The sequence below is a fragment of the Somniosus microcephalus genome, chromosome 6 (assembly GCF_052327205.1).
Source record: "Somniosus microcephalus isolate GS21.2 chromosome 6, FLI_Smic_1.0, whole genome shotgun sequence".
NCBI lineage: Eukaryota > Metazoa > Chordata > Chondrichthyes > Squaliformes > Somniosidae > Somniosus > Somniosus microcephalus.
In genome coordinates, this window is record NC_140992.1 from 44,138,158 (window position 1) to 44,165,719 (window position 27,562).

At 48.1% G+C, this 27,562-nt stretch overlaps 1 protein-coding gene across 4 annotated transcripts in view; it reads left to right on the forward strand.

Moving 5' to 3' along the window:
* Positions 1-27,562, forward strand: part of chrnd (cholinergic receptor, nicotinic, delta (muscle)) — an 84,387-nt gene that overhangs the window by 15,111 nt on the left and 41,714 nt on the right. For 3 of the 4 annotated variants that reach the window (XM_085990108.1, XM_085990104.1, XM_085990106.1), the window contains exons 4-5: positions 6,658-6,767; positions 13,908-14,063. In XM_085990108.1, the coding sequence (XP_085846234.1) occupies positions 6,658-6,767; positions 13,908-14,063 (266 nt within the window). The remainder of the gene's footprint in view (positions 1-6,657; positions 6,768-13,907; positions 14,064-27,562) is intronic. The other variant, XM_085990107.1, reaches the window with a different exon arrangement.

The window sequence follows — 27,562 nt, forward strand, 5'->3', positions numbered from 1 at the left end:
GAGCAGTACTTTCACACAAGTTACCAAATGGCTCGGAAAGGCCAGTGGCATTCGCGTCCCGATCATTGACCTCCGCGGAGCGAAATTATGCTCAAATAGATAGGGAGGCCCTCAGCCTTGTGTAGGGCGTAAAGAAATTCAATCATTACCTGCAGGGCAAGAAGTTCACATTACTGACAGACCACCAGCCGTTGGTGTCCATATTCAACCCTAACAAGGCCGTTTCCACCATGACAGCGCAAAGGTTACAGAGGTCCGTGTTACTTGGGGCACACCAATATGACATCGAATACAAAAGGTCCAAACAGCATGGAAATGCTGATGGGTTATCGCGCTTGCCATTGCCGATAGTAGAAGAAGCGACTACAGTGGACCCGGTAGAGATGTTCCACTCATCCATAGTGGAATGTCTACCAGTAACAAATTCGATGATCGAAAACGAAACAAGAAATGACCCGACTCTCTCACGAGTCTATGATTTAACGGTGGAGGGATGGCCAGCACAGGGCGAACCAACGCTGCCAGCATTTTCGCAGAGAAAAGAACAGCTGTCAGTGTGTCGAGGAACCCTGATGTGTGGATCTAGAGTGGTGATTCCACCCAAACTTCAACAGAAGGTGTTAAAGGAGCTGCACGAGGGACATCTGGGTGGAGTGAAAATGAAGAACCTAGCAAGAGCGTTCGTGTGGTGGCCAGGCATTGATGGGGACATCGAAGAAATCACTAAGAGCTGTCTAGGATGCCAGAAGGTCCAAAACGCGCCACCACAGGCTCCTCTGCATCCATGGGAGTGGCCCTCATCTCCTTGGCAAAGGGTACACATCGACTTTGCTGGTCCATTTATGGACTCAGTGCTTCTAATAGCGGTGGATGCACACTCCAAGTGGCCGGAGGTAATAAAGATGTCCACCACCACCACGGAAAAAACCATCACAGTGTTAAGGACCATGTTTGCCAGGAATGGGCTGCTGGAACAGATCTGTTCTGATAATGGACCGCAATTTGTGTCCGAAGAATTCAAGAAATTCTTAAAGAGCAATGGGGTTAAGCACTACACGTCAGCCCCATACCATCCCGCCTCCAATGGATTGGCTGAAAGGTTTGTCCAGACCTTCAAGAAGGCCATAAAGGCCATGGGTAATGAAGCCATTAACTTACAACATAAGGTGGATAGCTTCTTGTTGGCGTACAGGAATGCAACACATGCGGTCACAAATCAAACTCCCGCCATGATGTTTTTTAATAGACGACTAAGATGCCGGCTGGATTTGCTTAAGCCAAACGTCAGAAGGGACGTAGAGAACCGGCAATTCCAGGGCATGAATGAAAGGCCAACTAGATCTTTTCAGATAGGTCAACAAGTTTTGGCCCGGGACTACCGTACCGAGAAATGGCAGCCTGGAACTATTGGAAAAAGGCTAGGGCCGTTGATGTATACGGTGGACATTGGGGACAGTATAATAAGGCGCCATGTTGACCAGATCATAGGGTCAGCCACAAATGGCCAACCTACTCCACCACCTTACACGGTTAATGTTGAGACAGAGATACCCAGAACACCTACCTCCGATCTGGTAATACTGGAATCAGATGAACCTGACACTGTCCTTCAAGCCGAATCGACCTTGCCAGAAGCACCTGCTACCCCGCCGGGAGTTACGACACCACCGAGGCGTTATCCGGACAGAGTCCGGAAACCTTCAGAGAGACTGAATCTGTGAATTGTCTTGCATAAAGTTGTATATATGTTATAATGTATGTTTAATGGGGAATCAGTACGTTGTAAGCTAAAAAGGGAGGATTGTAGTGTATGTACCCGTCTACCTTTAAGAGAACTATTGTATGTAACCGTCCACCTTTAAGAGAACTACTTTAGGTGTTGCACTACTTTGTTGGCTTCTGTATACTGTAATACCGACGGCGACCACACCGGTATATAAGTGCTGTGTCAGGATTTATTGGGCAGATTCGCCCTGACCTTCGAATAGTAAAGTCCTGTTTTAAGTTACTCTGGTAGTCTGTGTATTAATTAACTAAACAACCCACAGACTTTACAGGCACTCAAACTGGAATCGTGCAGTTTGATGTCCTAATAAAGACCTGATCCTGCATTGCTACAACTGAATCTATCTATACTCTGGTGTTTAAAGTAACAAAACTTAAAGGAACAAGAAAGCAGTCCAATACTTTCCTTCTTTTTTTAAAGCAGGAGAACGTTATTTGCCTGGCCTGAGACCTCTGCAGCCAAGTCTGTGGGTGCATGGCTTGCTCTCAGCCAATGGCTAGGAGGCACTAGGGACTTCTCCAGTTTAATTGTCTCTACCATTTTTAGTGCTAAGGCAGTGCAATGCCCAACTCCAGGTGCAGATCAGGAATTGAGCATTACGGTACTCTTTTTAAGTTTCTGTTCACTATTCCCCAAAAGAACCATTAGGTAACTAGCTCCTGCGTTTCTGTCAATACTTTTCTAACCAGTCCCTAGAACATGCCCTGGTCCCTGCCTTCTGATTTTCCTTCAATCAGTCATGATCATACCCATATGTAGTTATTTGTGCCATTAACTCATCTATTTTGTTACGAATGCTACGGGGGGGAGGTTCCTAGAGAGCAAATAATAAAAATGACAACAGAGAAGGTCATAGACTTAGGTAGCAGTGGGGAAATTAAAAACCAGAGCGTGTCAGGAAGGGGCAGAAGGTATGGAGTAAAAGGTAAAGTAATAAAAAGGGCAAAAGCAGGAACTAAGTGTCACAAAACATCTTTGAAAGTTCTCTATCTGAATGCACGCAGCATTCGTAACAAAATAGACGAGTTAATGGCACAAATAACTACATATGGGTATGATCTTGTGGCCATTACAGAAACATGGCTGCAGGGTGACAATGCCTGGGAATTAAACATACCAGGTTATTTAACGATCAGGAAGGACAGGCAGGAAGGAAGGGGAGGTGGGGTGGCTATGTTAATAAAGGAAGGAATCACTGTAATACAGAGAAATGATATTGGGTCAAAAGATCAGAATAATGAAACAGTTTGGGTGGAGGTAAGGAATAATAAGGGGAAAAAAACACTAGTGGGCGTAGTCTATAGGCCTCCGAACAGTGGCAACTCTGTTGGACGGAGTATCAATCAGGAAATAGTTGAGGCTTGTAATAAGGGAACATCTATAATTATGGGGGATTTTAACTATCATATTAATTGGACAAATCAAATTGGGCAGGGCTGCCTTGAGGATGAGTTCATTGAGTGTATTAGGGATGGGTTTCTTGAGCAGTATGTAACTGAACCGACCAGGGGGCAAGCAACCTTAGATCTGGTCCTGTGTAACGAGATGGGATTAATTAAAAATGTCCTAGTAAAGGATCCCCTTGGAATGAGTGACCATAACATGGTTGAATTCCATATTCAATTAGAGGGTGAGAAGGTTGGATCTCAAACAAGCGTGCTAAGCTTGAATAAAGGAGACTATGAAGGTATGAGAGCAGAATTGAGTAGAGTGGATTGGGAAAATAGATTAAAGGGTAAGACGATACATGATCAGTGGTGTACATTTAAGGAGTTATTTTACAACTTCCAAAAAATATATATTCCACTGAGAAGAAAAGGGTGTAAAAGAAAAGACAGCCATCCGTGGCTAAGTAAAGAAATTAAGGATAGTATTCGGCTAAAAACAAGGGCATATAAGGTAGCCAAATCTAGTGGGAGGATAGAGGATTGGGAAAACTTTAAAAGACAGCAAAAAATAACAAAAGGATTGATTAAGAAAGGGAAGATAGATTATGAAAGTAAATTAGCAAAAAATATAAAAACAGATAGTAAGAGTTTTTATAGTTATATAAAAAGAAAAAGGGTGGCTAAAGTAAATGTTGGTCCCTTAGAGGATGAGACCAGGAAATTAATGGTGGGAAATATGGAGATGGCAAAAACACTGAATGAATATTTTATATCAGTCTTTACAGTAGAAGACACTAAGAATATCCCAACACTGGACAAACAGGGGGCTAAAGGGGGGGGAGGAGCTAAACACGATCAAAATCACTAAGGAAGTGGTACTCGGTAAAATAATGGGACTCAAGGCGGATAAATCATCTGGACCTGACGGCTTACATCCTAGGGTCTTGAGGGAAGTGGCGGTAGGGATTGTGGATGCATTGGTAATAATTTTCCAAAACTCCCTGGACTCGGCAAAGATCCCGGCAGACTGGAAAACTGCTAATGTAACACCCTTATTTAAAAAGGGCAGTAGACAGAAGGCTGGAAACTATAGACCGGTTAGCCTAACATCTGTGGTAGGTAAAATTTTGGAGTCCATTATTAAGGAGACAGTAACAGGACATTTGGATAATCATAATTTAATAGGACAAAGTCAGCATGGTTTTATGAAGGGGAAGTCATGTTTGACAAATTTGCTGGAGTTCTTTGAGGAAGTAACATATAGGGTGGATAAAGGTGAACCAGTGGACGTAGTGTATTTAGACTTCCAAAAGGCATTTGACAAGGTGCCACACAAAAGATTATTGCTTAAGATAAAAAATCACAGGATTGGGGGTAATATTCTGGCATGGATAGAGGATTGGCTATCTAACAGAAGGCAGAGAGTTGGGATAAATGGTTCATTCTCAGACTGGCAATCAGTAACTAGTGGTGTTCCGCAGGGGTCAGTGCTGGGTCCCCAACTCTTTACAATCTATATTAACGATTTGGAGGAGGGGACCGAGTGTAACATATCAAAGTTTGCAGATGATACTAAGATGGGAGGGAAAATAGTGAGTGAGGAGGACATAAAAAACCTGCAAGGGGACATAGACAGGCTAAGTAAGTGGGCAGAGATTTGGCAGATGGAATACAATACTGGAAAGTGTGAGGTTATGCACTTTGGCAGGAAAAATCGTAGAGCAAGTTATTATCTTAATGGCAAGAAACTGGAAAGTACTGAAGTACAAAGGGATCTGGGGGTCTTGGTGCACGAAACTCAAAAGGTTAGTATGCAGGTGCAGCAAGTGATTAAGAAGGCCAATGGAATGTTGGCTTTCATTGCTAGGGGGATAGAATATAAAAATAGGGAGGTATTGCTTCAGTTGTACAAGGTATTGGTGAGACCGCACCTGGAATACTGCGTACAGTTTTGGTGTCCATACTTAAGAAAGGACATACTTGCTCTCGAGTCAGTACAAAGAAGGTTCACTCGGTTAATCCCGGGGATGAGGGGATGGACATATGAGGAGAGGTTGAGTAGATTGGGACTCTACTCATTGGAGTTCAGAAGAATGAGAGGCGATCGTATTGAAACATATAAGATTGTGAAGGGGTTGGATCGGGTGGATGCGGGGAAGATGTTCCCGATGATGGGTGAAACTAGAACTAGGGGGCATAGTCTTAGAATAAGAGGCTGCTCTTTCAAAACTGAGATGAGGAGGAACTACTTCACTCAGAGGGTGGTAGGTCCATGGAATATGCTGCCCCAAAAAGCTGTAGAAGCTACATCATTACATAAATTTAAAACAGAAATAGACAGTTTCCTAGAAGTAAAGGGAATTAAGGGTTACGGGGAGCGGGCAGGAATTTGGACATGAGTCTAGGTTCGGATCGGTCATGGCCCTGTGGGTAGCGGAGCGGGCCCAGGGGCCGTGTAGCCTGATCCTGCTCCTATTTCGTGTGTCTAATTCTGTTAGATTCAGGAGATGGTTCTGTGATAGTGGATTGGCGGTTAGGATCAGATCAGCCATGATCTTATTGAATGGCGGAGCAGGCTCGAGGGGCCGATTGGCCTACTCCTGCTCCTATTTCTTATGTTCTTATGATGGAAGACAGTTGTTAAAGTGGAATTTCTTAAGAAGCAGTACTCAACCCCGTCTCCGCAGCATGCACCAATGAAGTTTCACCATAATTACGCAGGTTAAAAACATAATGCACAATTCTGTGTAGCTAGCGATTGCAAAGAAAACACTGATACATTCAAACACTGGACTCTGCCCACAACTTTTACTGCAGCCTTTGATCCTACCTCTGAAACCTTTAGGATTTCATAAGTACTCAATCATCCTCACATAATAAGGTCAAAGAGCAAGAAATATAACAAGTTTATGTAGATGTTGAGCATCATGCTTGTGTCCTCTGGTTTGGAGTTCGTGGCTCTATAACTAGAGCTGTAGGTTTACACTTAAATTGTCCTTTTTTCTTCATTATAGCACAAGATTAGTTTCATTATTTTAATCATAGGTGCACACAAGATAATTAACAGAAACTGATTTATCACATGGTCCTCTAATCACCGTTGTCAAGTGGGTGTACAGCAAATGTATTAAGTTTACATATCAGGGTTAAATACTAACAAGAAACAGAATCTCACATAATGTAGATTTTACAAGCGGATTAGTAGATGAATGTAGATGTAAAGTGAGAATTATTAGTGTAAACCAGCCAACCAGCAAAACTAAAGAGATTGGTTCAGTAAGGTTAAGAGAAGCCAAACTCAATCAAACTTAATTGCACCAATGTAAAACATGCTGTGAGTGTCTGTTGGGGATTCACATACATTGTTATACAAATAACATTGGTGCATTTTGTGTTCGTATGTTGGTTCAATGATCTGATCTTCATTATCTAGTTCACAATTCAGTTGGCGCTAAGTTCCATTGTCATTGTTTTTTGTTGTAGGGATGGTATGATTCTCGACTCAGCTGGAATGCATCAGAATACAGTGGAATTTCCATCCTTCGACTTCCCCCCGACTTGCTGTGGATACCGGACATTGTCCTAGATAACAAGTAAGAACATTTATGACATCAAAGTGTACCTTTTTTGGGGGAAGGGGATGGTTTTTGCTCACCAGGTATAGTGTGAATTACAAAATGGTGAACTACGCTTAAAAGACATGGGGCTAGATTTTCAGTATAGACAGTTTTGGGGCGGTAACCTTAGCGCCCGCCCGAAGTTAGCGCCCGCCCCAAAATAGCGCCCCGTTGCCGGAAATTCAGTGGCTTCGCCCTAAGAGAGTGGTGGAGCGCTAAAAGAGGCGTTCCACTCCTACCTTTAGGCGCTAAGCCGGCGGTCCAGAGGGATAGCGCCCAGGCGGGGCGCAGCACGGGTGCGGTCATTTTTGCACTGACAGCAGACCCCGTGGTGCCGACCAGCTCTTAAAGGGGGAAGGGACGACTTGGTCTGCTGCCACGCCCTGCACACTGCAGCCTTGCAAAGAGGCCTCAACACTGCTGCTCAGCCCCAGGGAGTCATGGCAACGCCAGAGAAGGCCCATCAGCGTGCCCTGCGCTTCTCAGAGGGTGATCTGGACATAATGGTCACAGCTCTGGAGGTGAGGCGCAAGATCTTGTTTCCAGAGAGTGGGAGGAATCCAACCCACCATGACTACACCAAAGCCTGGAAGCAGATCGCCCAGAGGGTGACGTTCACCGGCGAGGCCCCCAGGACCCACAAACAATGCCGTAAAAAATACAACGATCTGACCAGGATTGTGAAGGTGAGTAGCCTTTCCAGTCTCCTCCTCATTCTTGCATGTACACCTGACATGATGGGCAAAGGGACCTGAAAGTCCTACTGGCCAGCCCTCAGCCAGCAGCATTGGGACAGTCATGAGCATCAAATGGCCATTCGGCACTCTACACTTTGGCCAAGCTATTCCCCCATGGGAGGCAGTGCACACTACATCAGGGCTTCACTGCGCACTTACAGCCCGTCCTTTCTCTTGCAGGCTAAAGTAGCGTTTAATCGCCAGGCCCGTGCCAGGGGTGGCCGCGCCAAGCTGCAGAAGCTCACTCGGCTGGAGGAGCGCGTGTGTGTGCCCATGGGAGCCCGTGTGATTGTCCCCACAGCGTGCGGTGTATCCACCCCTCCACTGCCCGGCAATGGTAAGGACCTCGCCTTTTGGCCCTCTCGCGTCGCACTGGCCCATCCGAGCTACCTCCTTTGCCACTGTCCCACCAATGCGCTGAATCCCACCAGTCCTAACTCCCTCGCTGACGCCGTCTCCTCACTCTGAAGCTACTCTTGTGCATTCCTGCTTTCAGCTGGTGACGACCAGGACCCTGAAGCTGCCAGTGACAGCACCTCCGACCAGGAGGAGGAGGAGGAGCAAGCCGGACCTTCGGGGGAACAGTCACGTCCCGCAGGAGAGGAGAAAATGCTTGACACCTCCTCACTGGACGAGTGCCTGGAGGAACTGTCGCAGGGCAATGCAGCTTCTGGGACCAGTGGCGTCCAGCCACCCAGCAGCCATGCGCGTGGCCCGCGGCCTTCCCCCCAAAGGGGGGAAGGATCAGAGGGGAGTGCTGCTGCTCGGCACACTCGCCGTCACCAACGCGGCAAGGGTCCCCTAGTTCGGCCCCCTCCTCCCCAGCGGGAGAGTCGCGACTCCAGTCCGGACACCTTCACTTCGGAGGTGGTGCGGAAGCTCGATCAGATGGCCGACGACTCGGACCGGCGCCACACGGAGCTCATGAGCGTGGTGGGGCGCATGCCTGAGGCCATCGAGTCGCTGGCGACCAGTGTGCGCGAGTTCGGGGCAGCAACTGCCGCGACTGGCCGCATGCTAACTGATGCCGTCAAGACCCTGGCGGATGTGATGCGCGCGCACACCAGGACCACAGGGCCACTCACTGCTGCCACACGCGCTGTCTCAGGCAGGCATCGCCAGGGCAGGCGCCGCGCTGGACCATCCCAGCAAGCCGGCCGTCGGCTGATTGCTGCGGATCCTGCAGTGCGGGCCCGGCCGAGTGCCACCGCGCCACAGCACCAGCCAGCGCATCCCAGACGCCAGCTGGCCCACATTGCGCCATCCGTCGCCGCCATTCCCCCTCTGGGGCGTCAAGGGCAAGCGGCTGCAGCTGATGGTGGCCAGGCTCAGGTGCGCCACTCAGGAGACGGCCCCTCGAGGCCCAAACGCCGTGTAGGCCGCCCCCCAGCGGCATCTGGCGGAAGGGCATCTGAGCCTCAGGCGCCTTCCCCCAGCCTCGCAGCAGCCACTGGGCAGAGCTTGCGAAGGAGCAGCAGGCAGGGCAGGGGAGGCAAAATGCTGGCCAAGGTCTCGCCCTCGCGGGCCACTCAGTAGAGGGTGTGGCCAGCTTTCCTTTAATATGGCGGTGGCCATCTTTATTTTGCCCATGGTTGTGCTTTTGGAGGGCTTTTTTTTTGCGTTAGGCCGACGTTGAGGCCCGGTTTCAATAAAGGTGGAGTGGCTCCTCCCCAGTTTGTGGGAGTGAGTCGTTTGTTGGGCTTTTTGTGGGGCCCGTTTATTGTTTTTGGGGATTCATGTGGGAAGGGCTTTTCATTTTTGTTTAATAAAAAATTATCTTTATTCATGCAGTCTCCATGGTTGTTCTTCTTAGTGTTTGTTGGCTTCGCCGGCTGAGGGCTTGCGGAGCGGCTGCATTCATCTTCCATCATGGCCCCTGGCCATTCCCTGACAGGGGGCTTAGAAGTACCGTGTAATAAGGTGGCGTCGTGCGGCCCTTGGCCCTGGTCGCTCCCTCCTGGGAACGTACTCCTGCTCCTCCTCCTCCTCCTCCTCCTCATGCTACTCCTGCTCCTCCTCCTGAGGTGCTGGTCCAACATCAGGTGGCAGTGCCTGAGTCCTGCGGATAGCCAGGTTGTGTAGCATGCAGCAAACCACCACAAATTGGGAGACCCGGTCCGGCGAATACTGGAGAGCTCCTCCGGAGCGATCAAGGCAGCGGAACCGCTGCTTGAGGACCCCAATAGTTAGCTCGATGATGTTGCGGGTGGTTTGGTGGCTCTCGTTGTAGGCCTCTTCAGCAGCGGTCCTGGGCGCGCGGAGCGGGGTCATGAGCCAGGTGCACAAAGGATAGCCTTTGTCACCGAGTAGCCATCCTCTTGGGGGAGGCTGTGCCTGGAACATGTCATGCACAGTACTCTGCCGCAGGATAAAGGCATCGTGGCTGCTGCCTGGGAAGCTGGCATTGACTGCCATGATGCGCTGCTTGTGGTCACAGACCAGCTGCACATTCAGAGAATGGTAGCCCTTCCTGTTGCGATACTGCTCGCCATGCTCCAGAGGGGCCCGCAAAGCCACATGCGTACAGTCAATGGCGCCCTGCACCAAGGGGAATTCCCCGAGTCTGGAAAATCCCAATGCGCGCTGATGCTGGCTCTCCAGGGCCATGGGGAAGGAGATGAATTGGCTTCTCCTTCTGAACAGTGCTTCGGTCACCTGGCGGATGCAGCGATGCGCGCCGTACTGGGAGATGTTTGCTATGTCCCCAGCAGCGTATTGGAAGGAGCCGGTGGCATAGAAGTTCAATGCCACCGTCTCCTTCACTTCCACCGACAGAGACGTCCTGCACCTGAGCTTTGGCCGCAGATCTCGGCGAAGCAGGTGGCAGATCTCTGCAATCACCCCCTTTCGGATTCGGAGCCTTTTAACACATCGCGCGGCACTCATGTTTAGGTAGGAGCGCTGCTGGCGGTATAGCCTGACTGGGTAAGGCCTACGTGGCCGACGCCTGTAGCCCCCTCTGCCTCTAGCCAGGGCTGCCCCTCTCACAATGCGTCTGCGAGCCCTACGGACATGGAGCTGCAGCTCCGCGTTGGCACCCCATGCAACCCCCATCAAATCCTGGCAAGCACTCTAATTTCCAAATGGCCACTTGCAGCGCTGTTGCCTGAGTCCAAAAATACCTGGCTCTTGCTGCTTGAAACCAGTTAGCTGTCCTCCTTGTTGTGTCTCCAGAAATGCGTTGCACAAGACTGTTTTCTGAAAAAAGGATGGCCTTTATACTGGAGAGGACGTTCCCTTTAATTAGCGCCCCCCGGGGCCCGCGCTGATTGTGTTGCGTTCCTTTTTCCAAACGCTCCGGCCGCCCGCCGCACAATGGGGCGGTCCGACTGAAGTTTGCAATCGGGGCGGCCAAAGGGCGTTGCACGAGGATGTGACGTCATTTTCTGCGCGCGCATCCGGGCGGGCGCTAAACTTTGCGCCGGCGCTAACGGGCAGCTTAATTTGGGGCGGGGCGCAAACTGCGCTGCGCCCGGGCGCTACACGCCTAGCGCCCGGAAATCACTTCTCTTAAGGCGCTAACTGCTGGCGCAAGCAACTGAAAATCTAGCCCAACTTTTTTGAGACTCCGCCCCCCCCCACCCACCCACCAGCACGACTTTCCATGTAACGGGCGGCTTATCAGAGAAATGTAAGTGCACTGTCTGAAATTCTTCATCGATTGATTTCCATGGATGTGGAATTGTGGGCAGTGGTGGTGGTGGTGGTGCAGGGTCTTGGTAAATTTCACCATAGTTCACTCTTAATGTTTCAGATGGGAGATTAAACTGAGGCCCTGTCTGCCCTCTCAGGTGGACATAAACATCCCAGGGCACTCTTCAAACAAGAGCAGGGGAGCTCCCCCAGTGTCCTGGCCAATATTTATCTCACAAGGAAAGCCTAATAACAGATGATCCAGTCCTTTATTTCATTGCTGTTTTTGCGACCTTGCCGTGTGCAAATTGACAGCTGCGTTTCCTACATTACAACAGTGACAACACTCCAAAAAGTACGTCATTGGCTGGTAAAGTGCTTCGGGGAAACCCTGAGGTCATGAAAGTGTAATATAAATGCAAGTTATTTCTTTCCTTCTTCTTGCTTGCCTCTCTCAAGCAGTTATACAAGGTGTTGGAAGGCCTGCCACGCATGTTTCAGCACATGTAGTCTGTTTCTAGTCTTGTGTGGTGTCATCTTGCATGGCATCAGCACTCTGCAGTCTACCGTGGAGAGTGTGGCCACCTCCAGGAATGCTGCAGCTGGGCTCTCACAAAAGGAGTCAATATCACCAGCCTTTGCAGCTTTGGTGGATGCTCAAACGCCTGTCATGCAGTCTTTTGGTTCCACCTTGGAGGTGCTCACCTTGGACAGATTGGTGGACCAAATAGATTGGGGCTTTCAAGGATTCACTTCTAACTTCAGAGTACGAACTGCTCTGGGACGTATTGAATGACTTCCCGATGTCTCAACATGGATGTGTCATGTGAAATTGAACAATTGATGACTGCTCCATCTGTTATTCCACTTGAACATCCTAATTAACATTCTAAATGACTGGTGTATCTCTGGGAATTAACTCTTTGTAAATTATATCAATAACATAATATAAATTAAACCAAAATCCCTTCTCGGCCAAGTAGGTGAAAGCCTTGAAATGTTGCAGCAGGTAAAAATAAAAGTAATAACAGGCCTACTGGACTGAAACTAACAAAGCTTAGCAGTGAAAAAAAATAAGATATGCTCAATCTTTTTGTGAACAGGATTCAAACCAATCTTACAAATGAAAGAACTTTTCTTTTCTCATACAGTGCAGTACCCAGAACCTTTTCAGAGAAAGAGAGGACATGTTTTTTGCCTTTTGTCTTGGCTGATTACTCACTGATGAAATTATTATAATCTAACATCCTGAACCACACAGTCTGCTTTGGAATTCCAATCTACAAAATGAAAGAGCACGATTAGAAGCAGTCTGTATCATAATGGCCCTGAAATTAGGATCGGGTGCTTGCCGCGCGTGCAAGCCCCCGATCTGCACTCACCCTGCGCGCCGACATCTGAAGCCTGGGCCTGCTTGCATTTCCTGTCACTGGCCCGGTTCAGATGTCGGCGCGCTGTGCTTACCTGATCCAGCGGCGTAGTTAGTGCGATGTGCCGGCTGGGATCAGGTGAGCACTGTGCAGCCAATCAGGGGAGTGGAAACTCATTCATGAGTTTGACAGAAAGAGCTGTCAAACTCATGAAAAGTCCTGGCCCCAAAACACTACTTAAACCTGAAAGAAAATTAAAAAAAACATTGCACTACTTAAATGAACAATAAAGAACTCTGAAAAACTATTTTAAACAATAATTTTAAAATTTGAAAAAAAAAATTTTTGTTTAAATCGGGCCTAAAACTAAACTTACCTTACTGTAAATTCTTTAAAAATAACAAACCTGTGGAAAAAAAAATTCTCAATTGTACTAAAAGCCCACTTACCTGAAAAACTAAGTACTTACGTGTGGTTTTTCTATGCGTAAAGACCGGAGGCCTTTACACACGCGCAACTCTGGAAAAAAAAAAGGAATTTCACTGCGCACGCGCTGCCTGTGCAGTCGCGCGCGTTCTGCCTCTTAACCCCTTGGGTCAGAGGACAGGAAATGCCGGTTTTCAGCGCATGCGCTGTGCATGCTGAAAACCGGCAATTCCTCCGGGCACACGCGTGAGTACCCCATCCTTACTCACGCATTGTGCCCGGAATTACTGGGCCATTACCACCCATCAGGTAGATTTTTCATCACTTCCATGAGGGAGGGACATAAAACCAAATCCCAGGTCTGTGAGCTGAATAATATGTGATTTAACTCTGAAGGTTTGGCGACCAGGTGCGTGAGATACTTTTCTTTCATTTCTGGAATCTAATCCAGACTGATGAGATGAAAATCTCTTTTGTTTTGGCTGTCAAGAGTCCTACATGAAATGTGTTTGAACAGTCTAAATTCAGCTCCTAGAGAATGTGCCCACAGCATGAAGCTGCCCCTACCTTGATACTTATTAAGCTTTTTCACTCCGAAGCCGCAGGATGACTGGCATGGAAAATGGAAACGGCATCTCACTTGTGCAGTAGAGGATGCTTTTCTGTGGCTGAGGCACATTGTTGGGGCCAAGTAAATTGAGTTTTACTCTGCTTGCTATACTTGACCTGGTAGGTGCCTGGGGCCAACCCTAGCCTGGATGCCTGAAATGATAAGTTCCCCATCACTAACATCCCTCACCTTGTGAGCAAAAGAAAATAAAGAAATATATTGTGGAGGCACAAAGATATGAGTTGAATGATTAACCACATTTTTACATGTGCTAAACCAGTAGAAAGTGTTAGCATTACTTTTACAGCAAATCTCACCTATCCTGTGCTTTATTCACCAGCAATGATGGACAATACAATGTGGCCTACTTTTGCAATGTGCTGCTCAATTCAAATGGATTTGTTTCATGGCTTCCCCCTGCAATATTCAGGAGTTCTTGTCCCATCAACGTCCTTTATTTTCCATTTGACTGGCAGAACTGCTCCTTGAAATTCGTGTAAGTACAAATTGCATTATTGGACATGTGGAAATACTGTTTCTAACTTCTAAATTAAAAATTGGCAAATGGTGGAGGTGGTGGAATTTCTGTGTGGAGCATACATCGCCCACCATGCCCCATTAGCATGCAGGAGGTAAGCTGCCAGTGCACTGCTTATAGGAAGCTTGCCATTTGGGAGGGCAGAAAATCCAACAGGGCAATCACTGATCATGGACCTGCAGCAGCACCATAAAGGGGAGAGCTGGAAAGATTCAGGTCTTAATGGAACAGCTTATTTCAGAATTCCAGAGGTGAGGTGAGAGTGACTGCCCTTGACATCAAAACAGCATTTGACCAAGTGTGGCATCAAGGAGCCCTAGTAAAATTAAAGTCAATGGGAATCAGGGGAAAACTCTCCACTGGCTGGAGTCATGCCTAGCACAAAAGAAGATGATTGTGGTTATTGGAGGCCAATTATCTCAGCCACAGGACATCGCTGCAGGAGTTCCTCAAGGCAGTGTCCTAGGCCCAACCATCTTCAGCTGCTTCATCAATGAACTTCCCTCCATCATAAGGTCAGAAGTGGAGATGTTCGTTGATGATTACACAGTGTTCAGTGCCATTCATAACTCCTCAGATAATGAAGCAGTCCGTGCCCGCATGCAGCAAAACCTGGATGACATTCAGGCTTGGGCTGATAAGTGGCAAGTAACATTAGTGCCACACAAGTGCCAGGCAATGTCTATCTCCAACAAGAGAGAGTCTAACCACCACCCCTTGACATTCAACAGGCATTACCATTGTCGAATCCCCCACCATCAACATCCTGGGGGTCGCCATTGACCAGAAACTTAACTGGACCAGCCACATAAATACAGTGGCTACAAGAGCAGCTCAGAGGCTGGGTATTCTGCGGTGATGTCTCACCACTTGACTCCCCAAAGCCTTTCCACCATCTACAAGGCACAAGTAAGGAGTGTGATGGAATACTCTCCACTTGCCTAGATGAGTGCAGCTCCAAGAACACTCAAGAAGCTTGACACCATCCAGGACAAAGCAGCCCGCTTGATTGGCACCCCATCCACCACTTTAAACATTCACTCCCTCCACCACCGGCGTACCGTGGCTGCAGTGTGTACCATCTACAAGATGCACTGCAGCAGCTTGCCAAGGCTTCTTCGACAGCACGCCCCAAACCCACGACCTCTACCACCTAGAAGGACAAGGGCAGCAGGTGCATAGGAACACCATCATCTCCAAGTTCCCCTCCAAGTCACACACCATCCTGACTTGGAAATATAGCTCTGTTCCTTCATCGTCACTGGGTCAAAATCCTGGAACTCCCTCCCTAACAGCACTGTGGAAGATCCTTCACCACACGGACTGCAGCGGTTCAAGAAGGCGGCTCACCACCACCTTCTCAAGGGCATTTTGGGATGGGCAATAAATGCTGGCCTTGCCAGCAGCACCCACATCCCAGGAATAAATAAAAAAAAGTATCAGGGAAATCTAACCAGCAGCAAGGTGATGAAATTAAGGATGTTTTTAATGCTCAAAACTCCCAAAGAAATGAGAGAAAAATGAATGTCAGAAAAGCTTCCAGCTTTCTCTTACTGCAGCCAATGATCCTTAAAGGAGTGCTGTAAATGGCCGCCTCCCGACCTGAACCGCCCTTGGTTTGTGGGTAGGTTGAAGAAGTAGTGGTGGCAGCGCTGATTAACACGAAAATTGCGTTGGGGATCCGGACGTCAGTTGACCTCTATTTGAATACTTTAATGAGGCCTTTGCCTGTTTCTGGTGGGAGCACGAGCAACCTAAATGAAGGTCTTCCCAAAAATCACAGCAGACGGACTCCCAGGGCTCAGTATGTGGCTTTTGTTTCATTGGCATTTTCACCCCGCTCCTGCCCCATTTATGCTTAAAAACAGTTAAACTTTGCTCCATACACAAAACAAAGATCTGACTGTAATGCGGAAAATATCACCGTTAACTGACAGTGGAGCTTCTCCTTGCTCTAGGCTGAGGTATTATTAATCTCATGGCATGTTTCATGTTAAATGGGTTGAACTCCTAAAGCAGAGAATAGTAAATCCTGGAGCAACACATCCCTATATTTGCAATCAAGCTTCGATGTATCTAATGAAATACATAACTAATAAGAAGGATGTATCTTCATGAAACATCTATGCATGCTAGAAGAGGAATTGATATCTTTCAAGGCGGTTCACACGGAAATGAACAGCAGTACCAACTCTGTGCCACCTTCCAGAAGTGAAGTATTGTGTTTCAGATGAGTATATTATAGCGGCCGTAAATCCCAACTACTAAAGTTGGTCCGGCCTCGGACCAGAAGCTCTTCTCACTGCCCACTCGATATACTCCAGAATTGAAAATGACCCCCTATCATTAGAGTGCTTGTTATTTGGATGAAAGTAGGTCTAAAGCTGATTGACTTGTTGGTGCTGGTGCAAGGAAAGTACTGTTCTTCATATCGTCACTTGCAGATACTTTCTGTGTGACATGTTGGGCTGGATTTTCATGTAGGAGGCGGGACTACAACTTTCGGGGTTGTAGTCCCACCTCCATCGAGTTGTGGCCAACCCATGCGATTTTGACTTGATTGACCTTGTTGAGTCCGCCCAGCGGGCTCAGCAGGCAAATTAAGGGCCACCCAGCAACAGGTGACATCACAGATTGATATTTCATCTGTCAAGACCTTTTGACAGATGAAATATCAGTGTTTCACAGCTGTTTGAAGCTGTCAAACACTGACAATCTGTACTCTAAGTTAATTCGTTCCTCTCAGGATGATTTAGAGATCTCTCCGGAACAGAAAGCTGAATGCTGCAATTTTTGACAGATCGCAACCATTCTGCTTTCTGTGCTGGTGAGATGAGGGACTCCCGAGACCTGGAGGAAGGAAGGCTGTAAAGGTAAGTAAAACTTCTTTAAACACTTTAAACACACCATACACAGTTACCTCTGCACTCATGCACCCTCACTCACCTCGACCCCTCCAAGCCCTTGAGCCGGATGGCCCGCCTCGCTAACTTAGCGTGGTTTGGAGCTGTCGGGAATCCCACACTTCAAGAATGAAAATAGGGATTAGGCTAAAAACTGCCTGTTAGCTACCTGTTAACAGGCAGTTAATTGGCACTAATCCCCTTCCTGCCTCGGGGAGGCGGGTCCCAGTGCGGGTCGGGTACCCGCCTCCTTTGAAACTGGTATGGAGGCGGGTTGGGGGCGGGATGGGTTCGTGCTCCCCGATTTCAAGAATTTAACCCCCCACACGCCTTCAATCCCGCCTCCATGGCTCAATGAAAATCCTGTCCTTTGTGTTACTGATACTGTAACAAGTTTGATTCCTGACTTCAAATACGGATGCAACGTTTCCTGTTTATTTGTATGAGACTAAGTCCAGATACACACAATGGCTGCAATCTTACCTCTGGAGACGTGCTGGAGGTGGGACTTCTGGTTTCTGTCCCATCCCCAGCAACGTCTGACGGACCCACACTATTTTCCTTTGATTCGCTTTGTTAAGCCCACTCTGCGGGCTTACTGGCCAATTAAGGGAAAGCCGATGACGGATGACGTCAGTGTATGACACTTCATCTGTCGAAATGTTTTTGACAGATGAATTATCAGCATTTGACAGCTTTCAGAAGCTGTCAAACACTGACAATCTCTGTTCTAAGGTGAGCCCTTGCACACAGGCTCACCAAGACCTCTCTCCTCAGCAGAAAGCAAATGGCTGCTGCATCTGAGAATGCAGCAGCCATTCTGTCATCTCTGCCATTGAGATGAGGCACCTCCGGATCCTCAAAGATTGAAGCCTGCAGAAAGAAGCAAAGGTAAGTAAACTTTTTCCAACACTTTACACTCACCTCTCATACTTACCTGTCCACACTTGCACCCATCACTCACCTCTACAGCTGACATTTCGACCCCTCTCACCCCCACAGACCCACTGCTCACCTCGCTGACCCTGGCGAGGTTCGCAGTCGTTGGGGAGAAGCCTCAAAACTGCCTGTTAACTACCTGTTAACTGGCAACTAATTGGCTCTAGTCCCCTTCCCAACTCGAGGAGACGGGTCCCTGTGCGAGTCGGGGGCCCGCCTCCCGGGAAGATGTTTCAGAGGTGGGTTGGCAGCGGGGTTGGGACCTGTTAAGTCTGTGGGTTGTATTATAAATAATCACAGACTCCACTGTTAACAAAATAAAACACGTCTTTACTATTCAGAGGCTCGGGCGATTCTGCCCTAGTTAACGTATCACAACCCTTATATACTGGTGTGGTCACTATCGGTATTACAGTATACATGAGCCAACAAATAGTGCCACACCGAAAGTAGTGCTCTTAAAGGCGAACGGTTACATTCTATAGTTCCCTTAAAGGTAAACGGTTACATACACAACACTCCTCCCTTTTTAGCTTATTACTTACAGAATCCCCTTTAAACATACAATCTTCAACTTCATATAACAGTTTACAGATATACTCTCGATGGAGTCAACGTCATATAACAGTTTACATGTTTAGTCTCTGTGGAGGTTTCCGGATCCTCTCTGGATAACGCCGAAGTGGTGTCGTCATTCCTAGCGACCCAGTAGGGGTGCCTGGCAAAATCGATTCAGCTGGAACAACAGTGTCAGGTTCATCTGAATCCAATGTTACTAGATCAGCAGTAGGTGTTCTAGGTATTTCAGTTTCAACATTACTCGGGTCAGGTGGTGAAGTCGAGTGCTCATTTGTGGCGGACTCTATGAGCTGGTCAACATGGCGCCTTATTACATTGTCCCCAATGTTCACCGTGTACATCAACGGGCCTAGCCTTTTTTTAATAGTTCCAGGCTGCCATTTTTCTGTACGATAGTCCCGGGCCAAAACTTGTTGCCCCATCTTGAAAGACCTAGTTGCCCTGTCATTGATGTTCTGGAATTGCCGGTTCTCCACGTCCCTTCTGACATTGGGTTTAAGTAGATCCAGCCGGCATCTTAAGCGTCTGTTAAAAAACATCATTGCGGGAGTTTGATTTGTGACCGCATGTGTTGCATTTCGGTATGCCAACAAAAAACTGTCTACCTTATGTTGTAGACTTATGTCTTCATTACTCATGGCCTTTACGGCCTTCTTGAAGGTCTGGACGAACCTTTCAGCCAACCCATTGGAGGCGGGATGGTATGGGGCTGATGTGTAATGTTTAACCCCATTGCTCTTTAGGAATTTCTTGAATTCCTCGGACACAAATTGTGGTCCGTTATCGGAACAGATCTGTTCCGGCAGGCCATTCCGAGCAAACATGGTTCTTAACACCGTGATGGTTTTCTCCGTCGTGGTGGTGGTCATTTTAATTACTTCCGGCCACTTGGAGTGGGCATCTACCGCTATCAGGAACATCGAGTCCATAAATGGACCAGCAAAGTCGATGTGTACTCTTTGCCAAGGAGATGAGGGCCACTCCCATGGGTGCAGAGGAGCCGGTGGTGGTGCGTTCTGAACCCTCTGACATCCTAGGCAATTCTTGGTGATCTCCTCTATGTTCCCATCGATGCCTGGCCACCACACAAATGCTCTCGCTAAATTCTTCATCTTTACTCCACCCAGATGTCCTTCGTGCAGCTCCTTGAGTACTTTCTTTTGGAGTTTGGGCGGAATCACCACTCTCGACCCACACATTAGGGTTCCCCGGCACACCGACAGTTGTTCTTTCCTCTGTGAGAATGCCTGCAGTGTTGGTTCGCTCTGTGCTGGCCATCCCTTCACCGTTAAGTCATAGACTCGTGAAAGAGTCGGGTCATTCCTTGTCTCCTTCTCAATCATTGAGTTTGTTATCGGCAGACATTCCACAATGGACGAGTGGAACAACTCCACTGGGTCCCCTGTACTCGCTTCTTCTACTGTCGGCAATGGTAAGCGTGATAACCCATCGGCATTTCCGTGTTTTGTTGACCTTTTGTACTCAATGTCATACTGGTGTGCCCCAAGTAAGACTGACCATCTTTGTAGCCTTTGTGCTGTCATGTTGGACACGGCCTTGTTCGGGTTAAATATGGACACCAACGGCTGGTGGTCTGTCAGCAATGTGAACCTCTTACATTGCAAGTAATGGTTGAATTTCTTCACGCCCCACACAAGACTGAGGGCCTCCCTGTCTATCTGGGCGTAATTTCGCTCCGCGGTTGTCAAAGATCGGGACGCGAAAGCCACTGGCCTTTCCGAGCCATTTGGAAGCCTGTGCGAAAGTACTGCTCCAATTCCGTACGGTGAAGCATCACACGCCAGCCGAAGGGGTAATGCTGGGTTGAAATGAGCCAACACTTCCTCGGAGGTAATCAACTCCTTGCTTCTGCGAAAAGCCTTTTTGCACTCCTCACTCCACTTCCATGGTGTCTCCTTTCGCAACAGCTCATTCAGTGGATGCAGCACCGTGGACAAATTTGGTAGGAACTTGTGGTAGTAATTGATCAACCCCAAGAATGATCTTAACTGTGACACGTTCCCTGGAGCGGGAGCCTTCACGACCGCTTCTATCTTCTCCGGTGATTTATGTAGTCCCTCGCGGTCAATGATATGACCGCAGTATGAGATTCGTTTTTGGAAAAACTCACACTTATTGCGGTTAACCCTAAGGCCATACTCCTTTAACCTGGTGAGTACCAGTTTCAAATTCGTGAGGTGTTCCTCTTCATCCATTCCCGTGATTAGGATATCATCCAAATAGCACTGCGTGCTTGGAATTCCTTGTAACACCTGTTCCATGGCCCTCTGCCAAATTGCTGGTGCCGAAGCCACTCCAAAGACCAGTCTGTTATAACGGTACAAACCTCTGTGGGTATTGATAGTTAGGTATTGGCGTGACTCTTCCTCAACCTCCATCTGCAAATATGCCTGAGCTAGGTCTATCTTCGTGAAGTGTTTTCCTCCAGCCAACGAAGCGAAAATATCTTCAATCCTTGGCAGCGGGTATTGCACCGAATGAAGCACTGGGTTCACTGTGATCTTGAAATCCCCGCAGATACGGACCTTCCCCGGTCCCCCTGGCTTACTACTTGGTGAGGATTTCATGACGGGTACAATGGGCGTGGCCCACTCACTGTAGTCTACTTTTGACAGAACCCCTGATCGTTCAAGTTCTTCTAGTTCTGCCTCCACTGCTGGTCGTATTGCATACGGTACCGACCTGGCCTTACAAAACTTTGGGCTTGCATGTTCTGCAATCTTAACCCTTGCTTTAATACCTCGCAGCTTACCCAGCCCTTGTTGGAATACTTCTTTCGCTTCATCTAATATTCGGGACAACCGTTCAGATTTGACGTCCTCTTTCTCGTGCTCCACCGACATGGCGTTTAGCTCATGCCAATCCATCTTTATTTTTCGGATCCACTCCCGTCCTAGAAGTGGTGGACCTCCCTCAGGCAGTACATACAGATCCAGACGGCGGTAAGTTTTGTCTTTGTATCGCACATTAACTCCTGCCTTCCCAATAGGGAATACTTTGTGTCCCGTGTATGTCTGTAGTACTAATTCTGTATTCCGTAGTGGAATATGTTTGAAAAACTTTTTATAGTCATGCTTATTCATGACCGTCAATGCCGATCCCGTGTCTACTTCCATTTTGACTTTGGCCTTTTCAATCCGCAGCGTCATCCAAATGGTTTGTCTGTCAGCTTCGTTGTTCACGTTGTGAATTTTTAGACTGTCCAGTCCCTTGTATTTGAAGTGTGAGTCGGACTTTTGTTCCCTTGGACTCTTCTTGTACCCTTTTTTTGCGGACTCCCTCTTGTTGTCCGTCATTCTTGACCGGCATACTTTTGCTATGTGCCCGATCCTGCCACATTTCCTACATTCTTGGTTCTTAAACCAGCACTGATTCTGGTCGTGCGTTGTCTTTCCACAACGGTAGCATTTGGAAGTGCTTGCAGTAATTTGATCCTTCAGCACTGCTACGATCTCTTCGAAGGTCTGGTCCACTGGTTTAACTGGTGCTATTAGATGTTTCAAGAGCCCGTATGTTTTTGCTCCCATCGAATTTAACAAAGTTATTGCCTTGTCGTATATGGCTACGCAATATATTCCTATGCGTTCCCCATACGTGGCCCTGTCTTCTATTTCAGCATTAAAATCATTAATATTTCCTCGCTTAGGCATCTTCTTCTCTTTCCGAGAACAGCACAAGTATTTCTTTACTTATTATTAATTTTCTTCTCTTCTTGAGAACACCACAAGTATTGCTTTACTTATTTCTTGTTTCTGAAAATTCTAATTAATTTTCTAAGATGGCGGTTTCCCGCTTCTGCCTTCTTCCCCAGCGGTTTTCCCGCGAAAAATGGCGGCTTTCCCGCGCTTCTCGCTCTCCCCGCCCACTTCAATGGCGGTTTTCCCGCGCTTGACGGTCTTCACCCGTCCCCCGACGCTGTCTTTCAGCCCGAGTGCGGCCCTTATCAGCGGATGCGATCGATGGCCCGGCTGCGCCTCGCACTTGAAAGCGGCCCCCGGCCTCTGGCTCACCCGCTCGCGCGGCTCTTGCTCACTCCCTCCCGGGCTCTGGCTTACCCGCTCGCGCGTTTCACCGCGGCTCTTATCAGGGATTGCGATCGCCCTTATCTCCCGATCGGTGGCCCTGTCTTTGCAGCCAACGCTGCGGCTTACCCACGAGGTTATGGAGGCTTCAGGGTCCTAATGCCTGTCGCTTCCAGCCTGTCGGTTCCAGACTGGTGAGGATTGAAACCTCTCTTCAACGTCCTGTCTTCGGACGAAGCCGCCGTGGAACAACTGCCGCAGGGTTCGAATCCTGACTCGTCGCCAATGTTAAGTCTGTGGGTTGTATTATAAATAATCACAGACTCCACTGTTAACAAAATAAAACACGTCTTTACTATTCAGAGGCTCGGGCGATTCTGCCCTAGTTAACGTATCACAACCCTTATATACTGGTGTGGTCACTATCGGTATTACAGTATACATGAGCCAACAAATAGTGCCACACCGAAAGTAGTGCTCTTAAAGGCGAACGGTTACATTCTATAGTTCCCTTAAAGGTAAACGGTTACATACACAACAGGACCCACTCCCAATTTTTCCCATTTTCCCAGCAGTCCCGCCTCCAAACCCGCCTCCTCAGGGCTGGTAAAATCCAGCCCAATATCTTTAAACATTATACATAAAGAGAAATAAAACATTCAACCGTGTGATCTTTCCCCGGGTAAAGAGCTCGTTGTTGCTCCTTCCAATGCTGATTTTCTCGACTACAAATTGTACAAAAAAGCTCCAGAACTTATAGAACTTGTCAATTAATCAACCAGCAATGACAAGTGTTATTGTGAATAAGTCTCCAAGAAAGGATGTATTTCCTTCAAAACAACAGATGTACAGGGCTCGATGTTGCCAGGCCCGAGGAGGTGGGAATGGAGGTGTGTGGGATGATAAAATTGCAAAAAGTGGCGGGCAGGCCCGACCCCGCCTCCATCCCACCTCCAAGCAATTTTCCCAAATGCGTGGTTTCTGATCCCATCTCCGTCCCGCCACCAAGAGGCGGGATAGGCCCTTAAGGTCCTTAAGAACCACTGAATTGCCTCTATAATCCCATTTTGAGAGGCCTTTCTGATTTTAACACTTTTCCGACGTGATACATGCCTCCTCTGAAACACGACGGTGAAACCTGGCCCTAGTACAATTGCATTGCTGACTATCAGCTGCAGCTCCACCATTAAATAGATTTGATCAGTCATCATTTGCAGGTGGCAGGACTTTGTTGTCTCAGGTCTGGGGGAACTTTTAGCAGGCATAACCATAGCTGTGGAAGTTTGGAGCCTGACACCCATCTCCAGTGTGACCTCCTGGGAAACCCCTCTCGCCACCTTGACTGAGCGCTTCCTCAACTGAGGCATACACCAGAAGCATGGGAACAATTTATTTCCTTTCCTCGTGGACATCAGATTCGGACGAAGACCAGCCGTGGCAGCAGCAGAACCATGAACAACAGCAGCACCAACAGCAGGAGCAACAACAGGAGCGCCAAGCTGCTGCTCACCCACCTGAAGCTGCACAGGCCAGAAGGCACCTGCGCACGACCACATTGCTGCCCGGGATGTGAGGGATGCACTCATCTTGGCCAGATTTGCTTAGCCTGCACAATCAAACAATTTTGTCTCACACCTTCTTATCAGACCATCGACAATGGCCAAGAACCTGCGGATTCCTAGCGCTCTGACCACCATACTGACAATTGCCAGTAATCCTAAGCCCTCAATGTGGAAGTCCCATTAGTGAAATGACACACGCCACAACTGCAACAGTTGCCATCAGAATTTTTATTTACGATAACCAACTGATGGCTTTTCAACATTAAACATCACATTTCACCCAAGTGTGACTATTTGTGCAGTATCTTTCTCTTACGCGTGCTCCTACGTGGTGGTTCCCCCTTGGCATCAGATGTGGAGGCCCCTTGCTCACTTTCTTGCTGCTTGTGTCTCGACACCTTTGGCGGGCGTCCTCTGGGGTTGCAAACCTGTGAGGGCTCGGCAACAGTCTACTGCTCCTGCGGCTGTGCAGGGGTTGAGACGCCGATCTCAGTTGGGTGAGGACTCTGGTGGGGCTCTGACCGAGGAATTGGCAGTGGCATGGAAGTGTGAGCGCTTGGAGAGGAGCCCCCACTTCCTTGTTCTCTGCCACCAACATCCCTTTCATAGGTCAGGTCCACCTCAGCGCTTGCAAGTGGCTTGAGAGCACCTTGCTGCACGTCATGGGGGCCATGGGAACCCGTATCTGCACTGGCAGTCATACTCAGTAGGGCTTCCATGAAGGTCTGGGTTCTCTGTTCAATAGCTGACCATCGCTCCTCCAGAGATGTCAGTCTATTCTGAACACTCACCATGTTTTCTACACTCTGGCGACTTAGGTCCTCCATGGCCGTAGCCATCCTCTCGTCTACTGTAGCCATCCTTTCCACGGAGGTTGCCATCCTTTCTGTGGTGCTGCGTTCATGCGCCAATGACTCCACAAAGGCTCTGCTCATGTTCGCAATGGACTCCTCCATTCGCTCCACACTCACAGCGACCCTGGAGACAAAACCTGCCAGAGACTCCTGCACCTGTTCCTGGAGTTCCAGCACCGCTGTCCTTCTGGATGGACCCAGAGGCAGAGGGTCGACATGCAGCTGAGCCGAGCTGGGAGAGTCTTGCGCCCTCCGACTAGGACTCTCCACTGTTGTCCCTGTCTCCACAATCTGCTGATGCTCACTTGCGAGCTGTGATACACCAGGTGACAACACTACTCTATCTCGCGATGGTCCCACCGGGGTGTGAGTGTCTGCGCTGGTGCTGGGTTGGCTGAATTCTGCTGACGCTACGCCCTCAGAGGTTGGAGCTTCCTCTGAGGAGTCTGGAGGTTCAGGCTGTTCCTCCTGGATAGTGGGGACGGGTGCTTGCGATGGTCCTGTGGGGGAGTAAAGAAAAGAGTCAGAGATGTGAGGCCAAGGTTACATGCACATTGCATATTGCAGATGAGCAAAAGTCCATCTGTTAGAGCTTCAGAATCATTATCAGCAACTCATGCAATGTCAATGAGAGAGATGAAAAACTATTCTGTCACCAGCTTTCTCTGATGCACCCGTCTGTCCATCCCCCACTTGCGCATCGTCCTCCATGTTGAGTCTGTGTGTCCCCGTTATGCTTATTATAAATCACTGGACACAGACAACAAGAATAACTTTAACAGGTCTTTACTATTCGGAGGTCAGGGCTGAACTGCCCAGCAAGTCACTACACAACGTTTATATACCGGTGTGGTCACCACCGGTATTACAGTATACAGCAGCCAAGAGAAAGTAGTACATCTCTTAAGGTAGTTCTCTTAAGGTGGAACAGGTTACATACACCGCAATCCTCCCTTTTTAGCTTAACAGTGTATATCCCCATTTAACATAACATAATAACACATATATATATATATATATATACAACTTCATGCAAAACAGTTCAAAGATTCAGTCTCTGAGGAGGCCTCCTGATCCGAGTTGGATAACGCCTTTCAGGGGTCTCTGATTCTCGTTGCTGGGGTGACTCATCTAGTTGATCTCTTATGGATTGGACATCATCATCAGGTACATTCACTTCTGAGGTAGATGCTTCAGGTTCACTAACTTCTTCCACGGTTGTCTCTGCCGTAACCATGGGTTCAACCCTTGTTCTCGATTCTACCAGTTGGTCAGCATGACGTCGTATTACATTTTCACCAATATCTACCGTGTACATCAGGGGTCCTTGTCTGGCCCGAATTGTTCCAGATTGCCATTTCTCATTCTTATAGTCCCGGGCTAACACTGGTTGTCCTATTTCGAAACTCCGAGTGGTCTTGTTATTTATATGCTGGAACTGTTTGTTTTCGACTTCCCTCCGCACATTTGGTTTTAGCAAGTCCAACCTGGACCGCAACCTCCTGTTATAGAACATCATGGCAGGACTTTGGTTTGTCACTGCATGAGTGGCATTTCGATATGCCAGTAGGAAATTGTCCACCTTGTGTTGTAGTGGAATCTGATCTTCGCTCATAGCCTTTATTGCTTTTTTGAACGTTTGTACAAATCTCTCGGCCAACCCGTTTGTAGCTGGATGATATGGGGCAGAGGTATAATGTTTCACCCCATTCTTCTTCATGAATTTCTGGAATTCTTCTGACACGAACTGCGGTCCGTTGTCTGAACATATTTGTTCTGGCAATCCATTTCTTGCAAATATCGTTCTTAGCACCGTGATCGTCTTTTCCGAGGTAGTGGTAGTCATCTTAATCACTTCTGGCCATTTAGAATGTGCGTCCACCGCAATTAAAAACATGGAGTCCATGAATGGACCAGCAAAGTCAATATGTACACGTTGCCATGGGGTTGAAGGCCATTCCCATGGATGCAGCGGTGCAATCAGAGGTGCATTTTGAACTTTTTGGCACCCTGAGCAGCTTTTCGTCAGATCCTCTATCTGTTGGTCGATACCCGGCCACCACACATAAGCCCTAGCAAGGCTTTTCATCTTGACTCCCCCCAGGTGACCTTCATGCAGTTCCTTTAGAACTCTCTCCCTTAATTTAGGAGGAATAATCACCCGTGTTCCATACATCAATGTTCCTTGACAGACGGACAGCTGTTCTCGTCTGGCTGAGAATGCCGGTAACAGTGGTTCACCATGAGCTGGCCATCCTTTCACTGTCAATTCGTAGACCCGAGACAGTGTCGGGTCGTTCCTGGTTTCTCTCTCAATACTTGCATTGGTGACTGGTAAACATTCGATGATGGTCGAGTGAAATAGCTCAACAGGGTCAACTGTCGGTGCCTCTTCCGCTGTAGGTAGTGGCAGGCGCGACAGCCCATCAGCATTACCATGTTGCTTTGTACCTTTGAATTCGATCTGATATTGATGTGCCCCTAGGAAAAGGGACCAACTCTGGAGCCTCTGCGCTGTCATCACCGAAACACCCTTCTTAGGATTAAAAATGGAAACCAACGGCTGGTGGTCTGTCA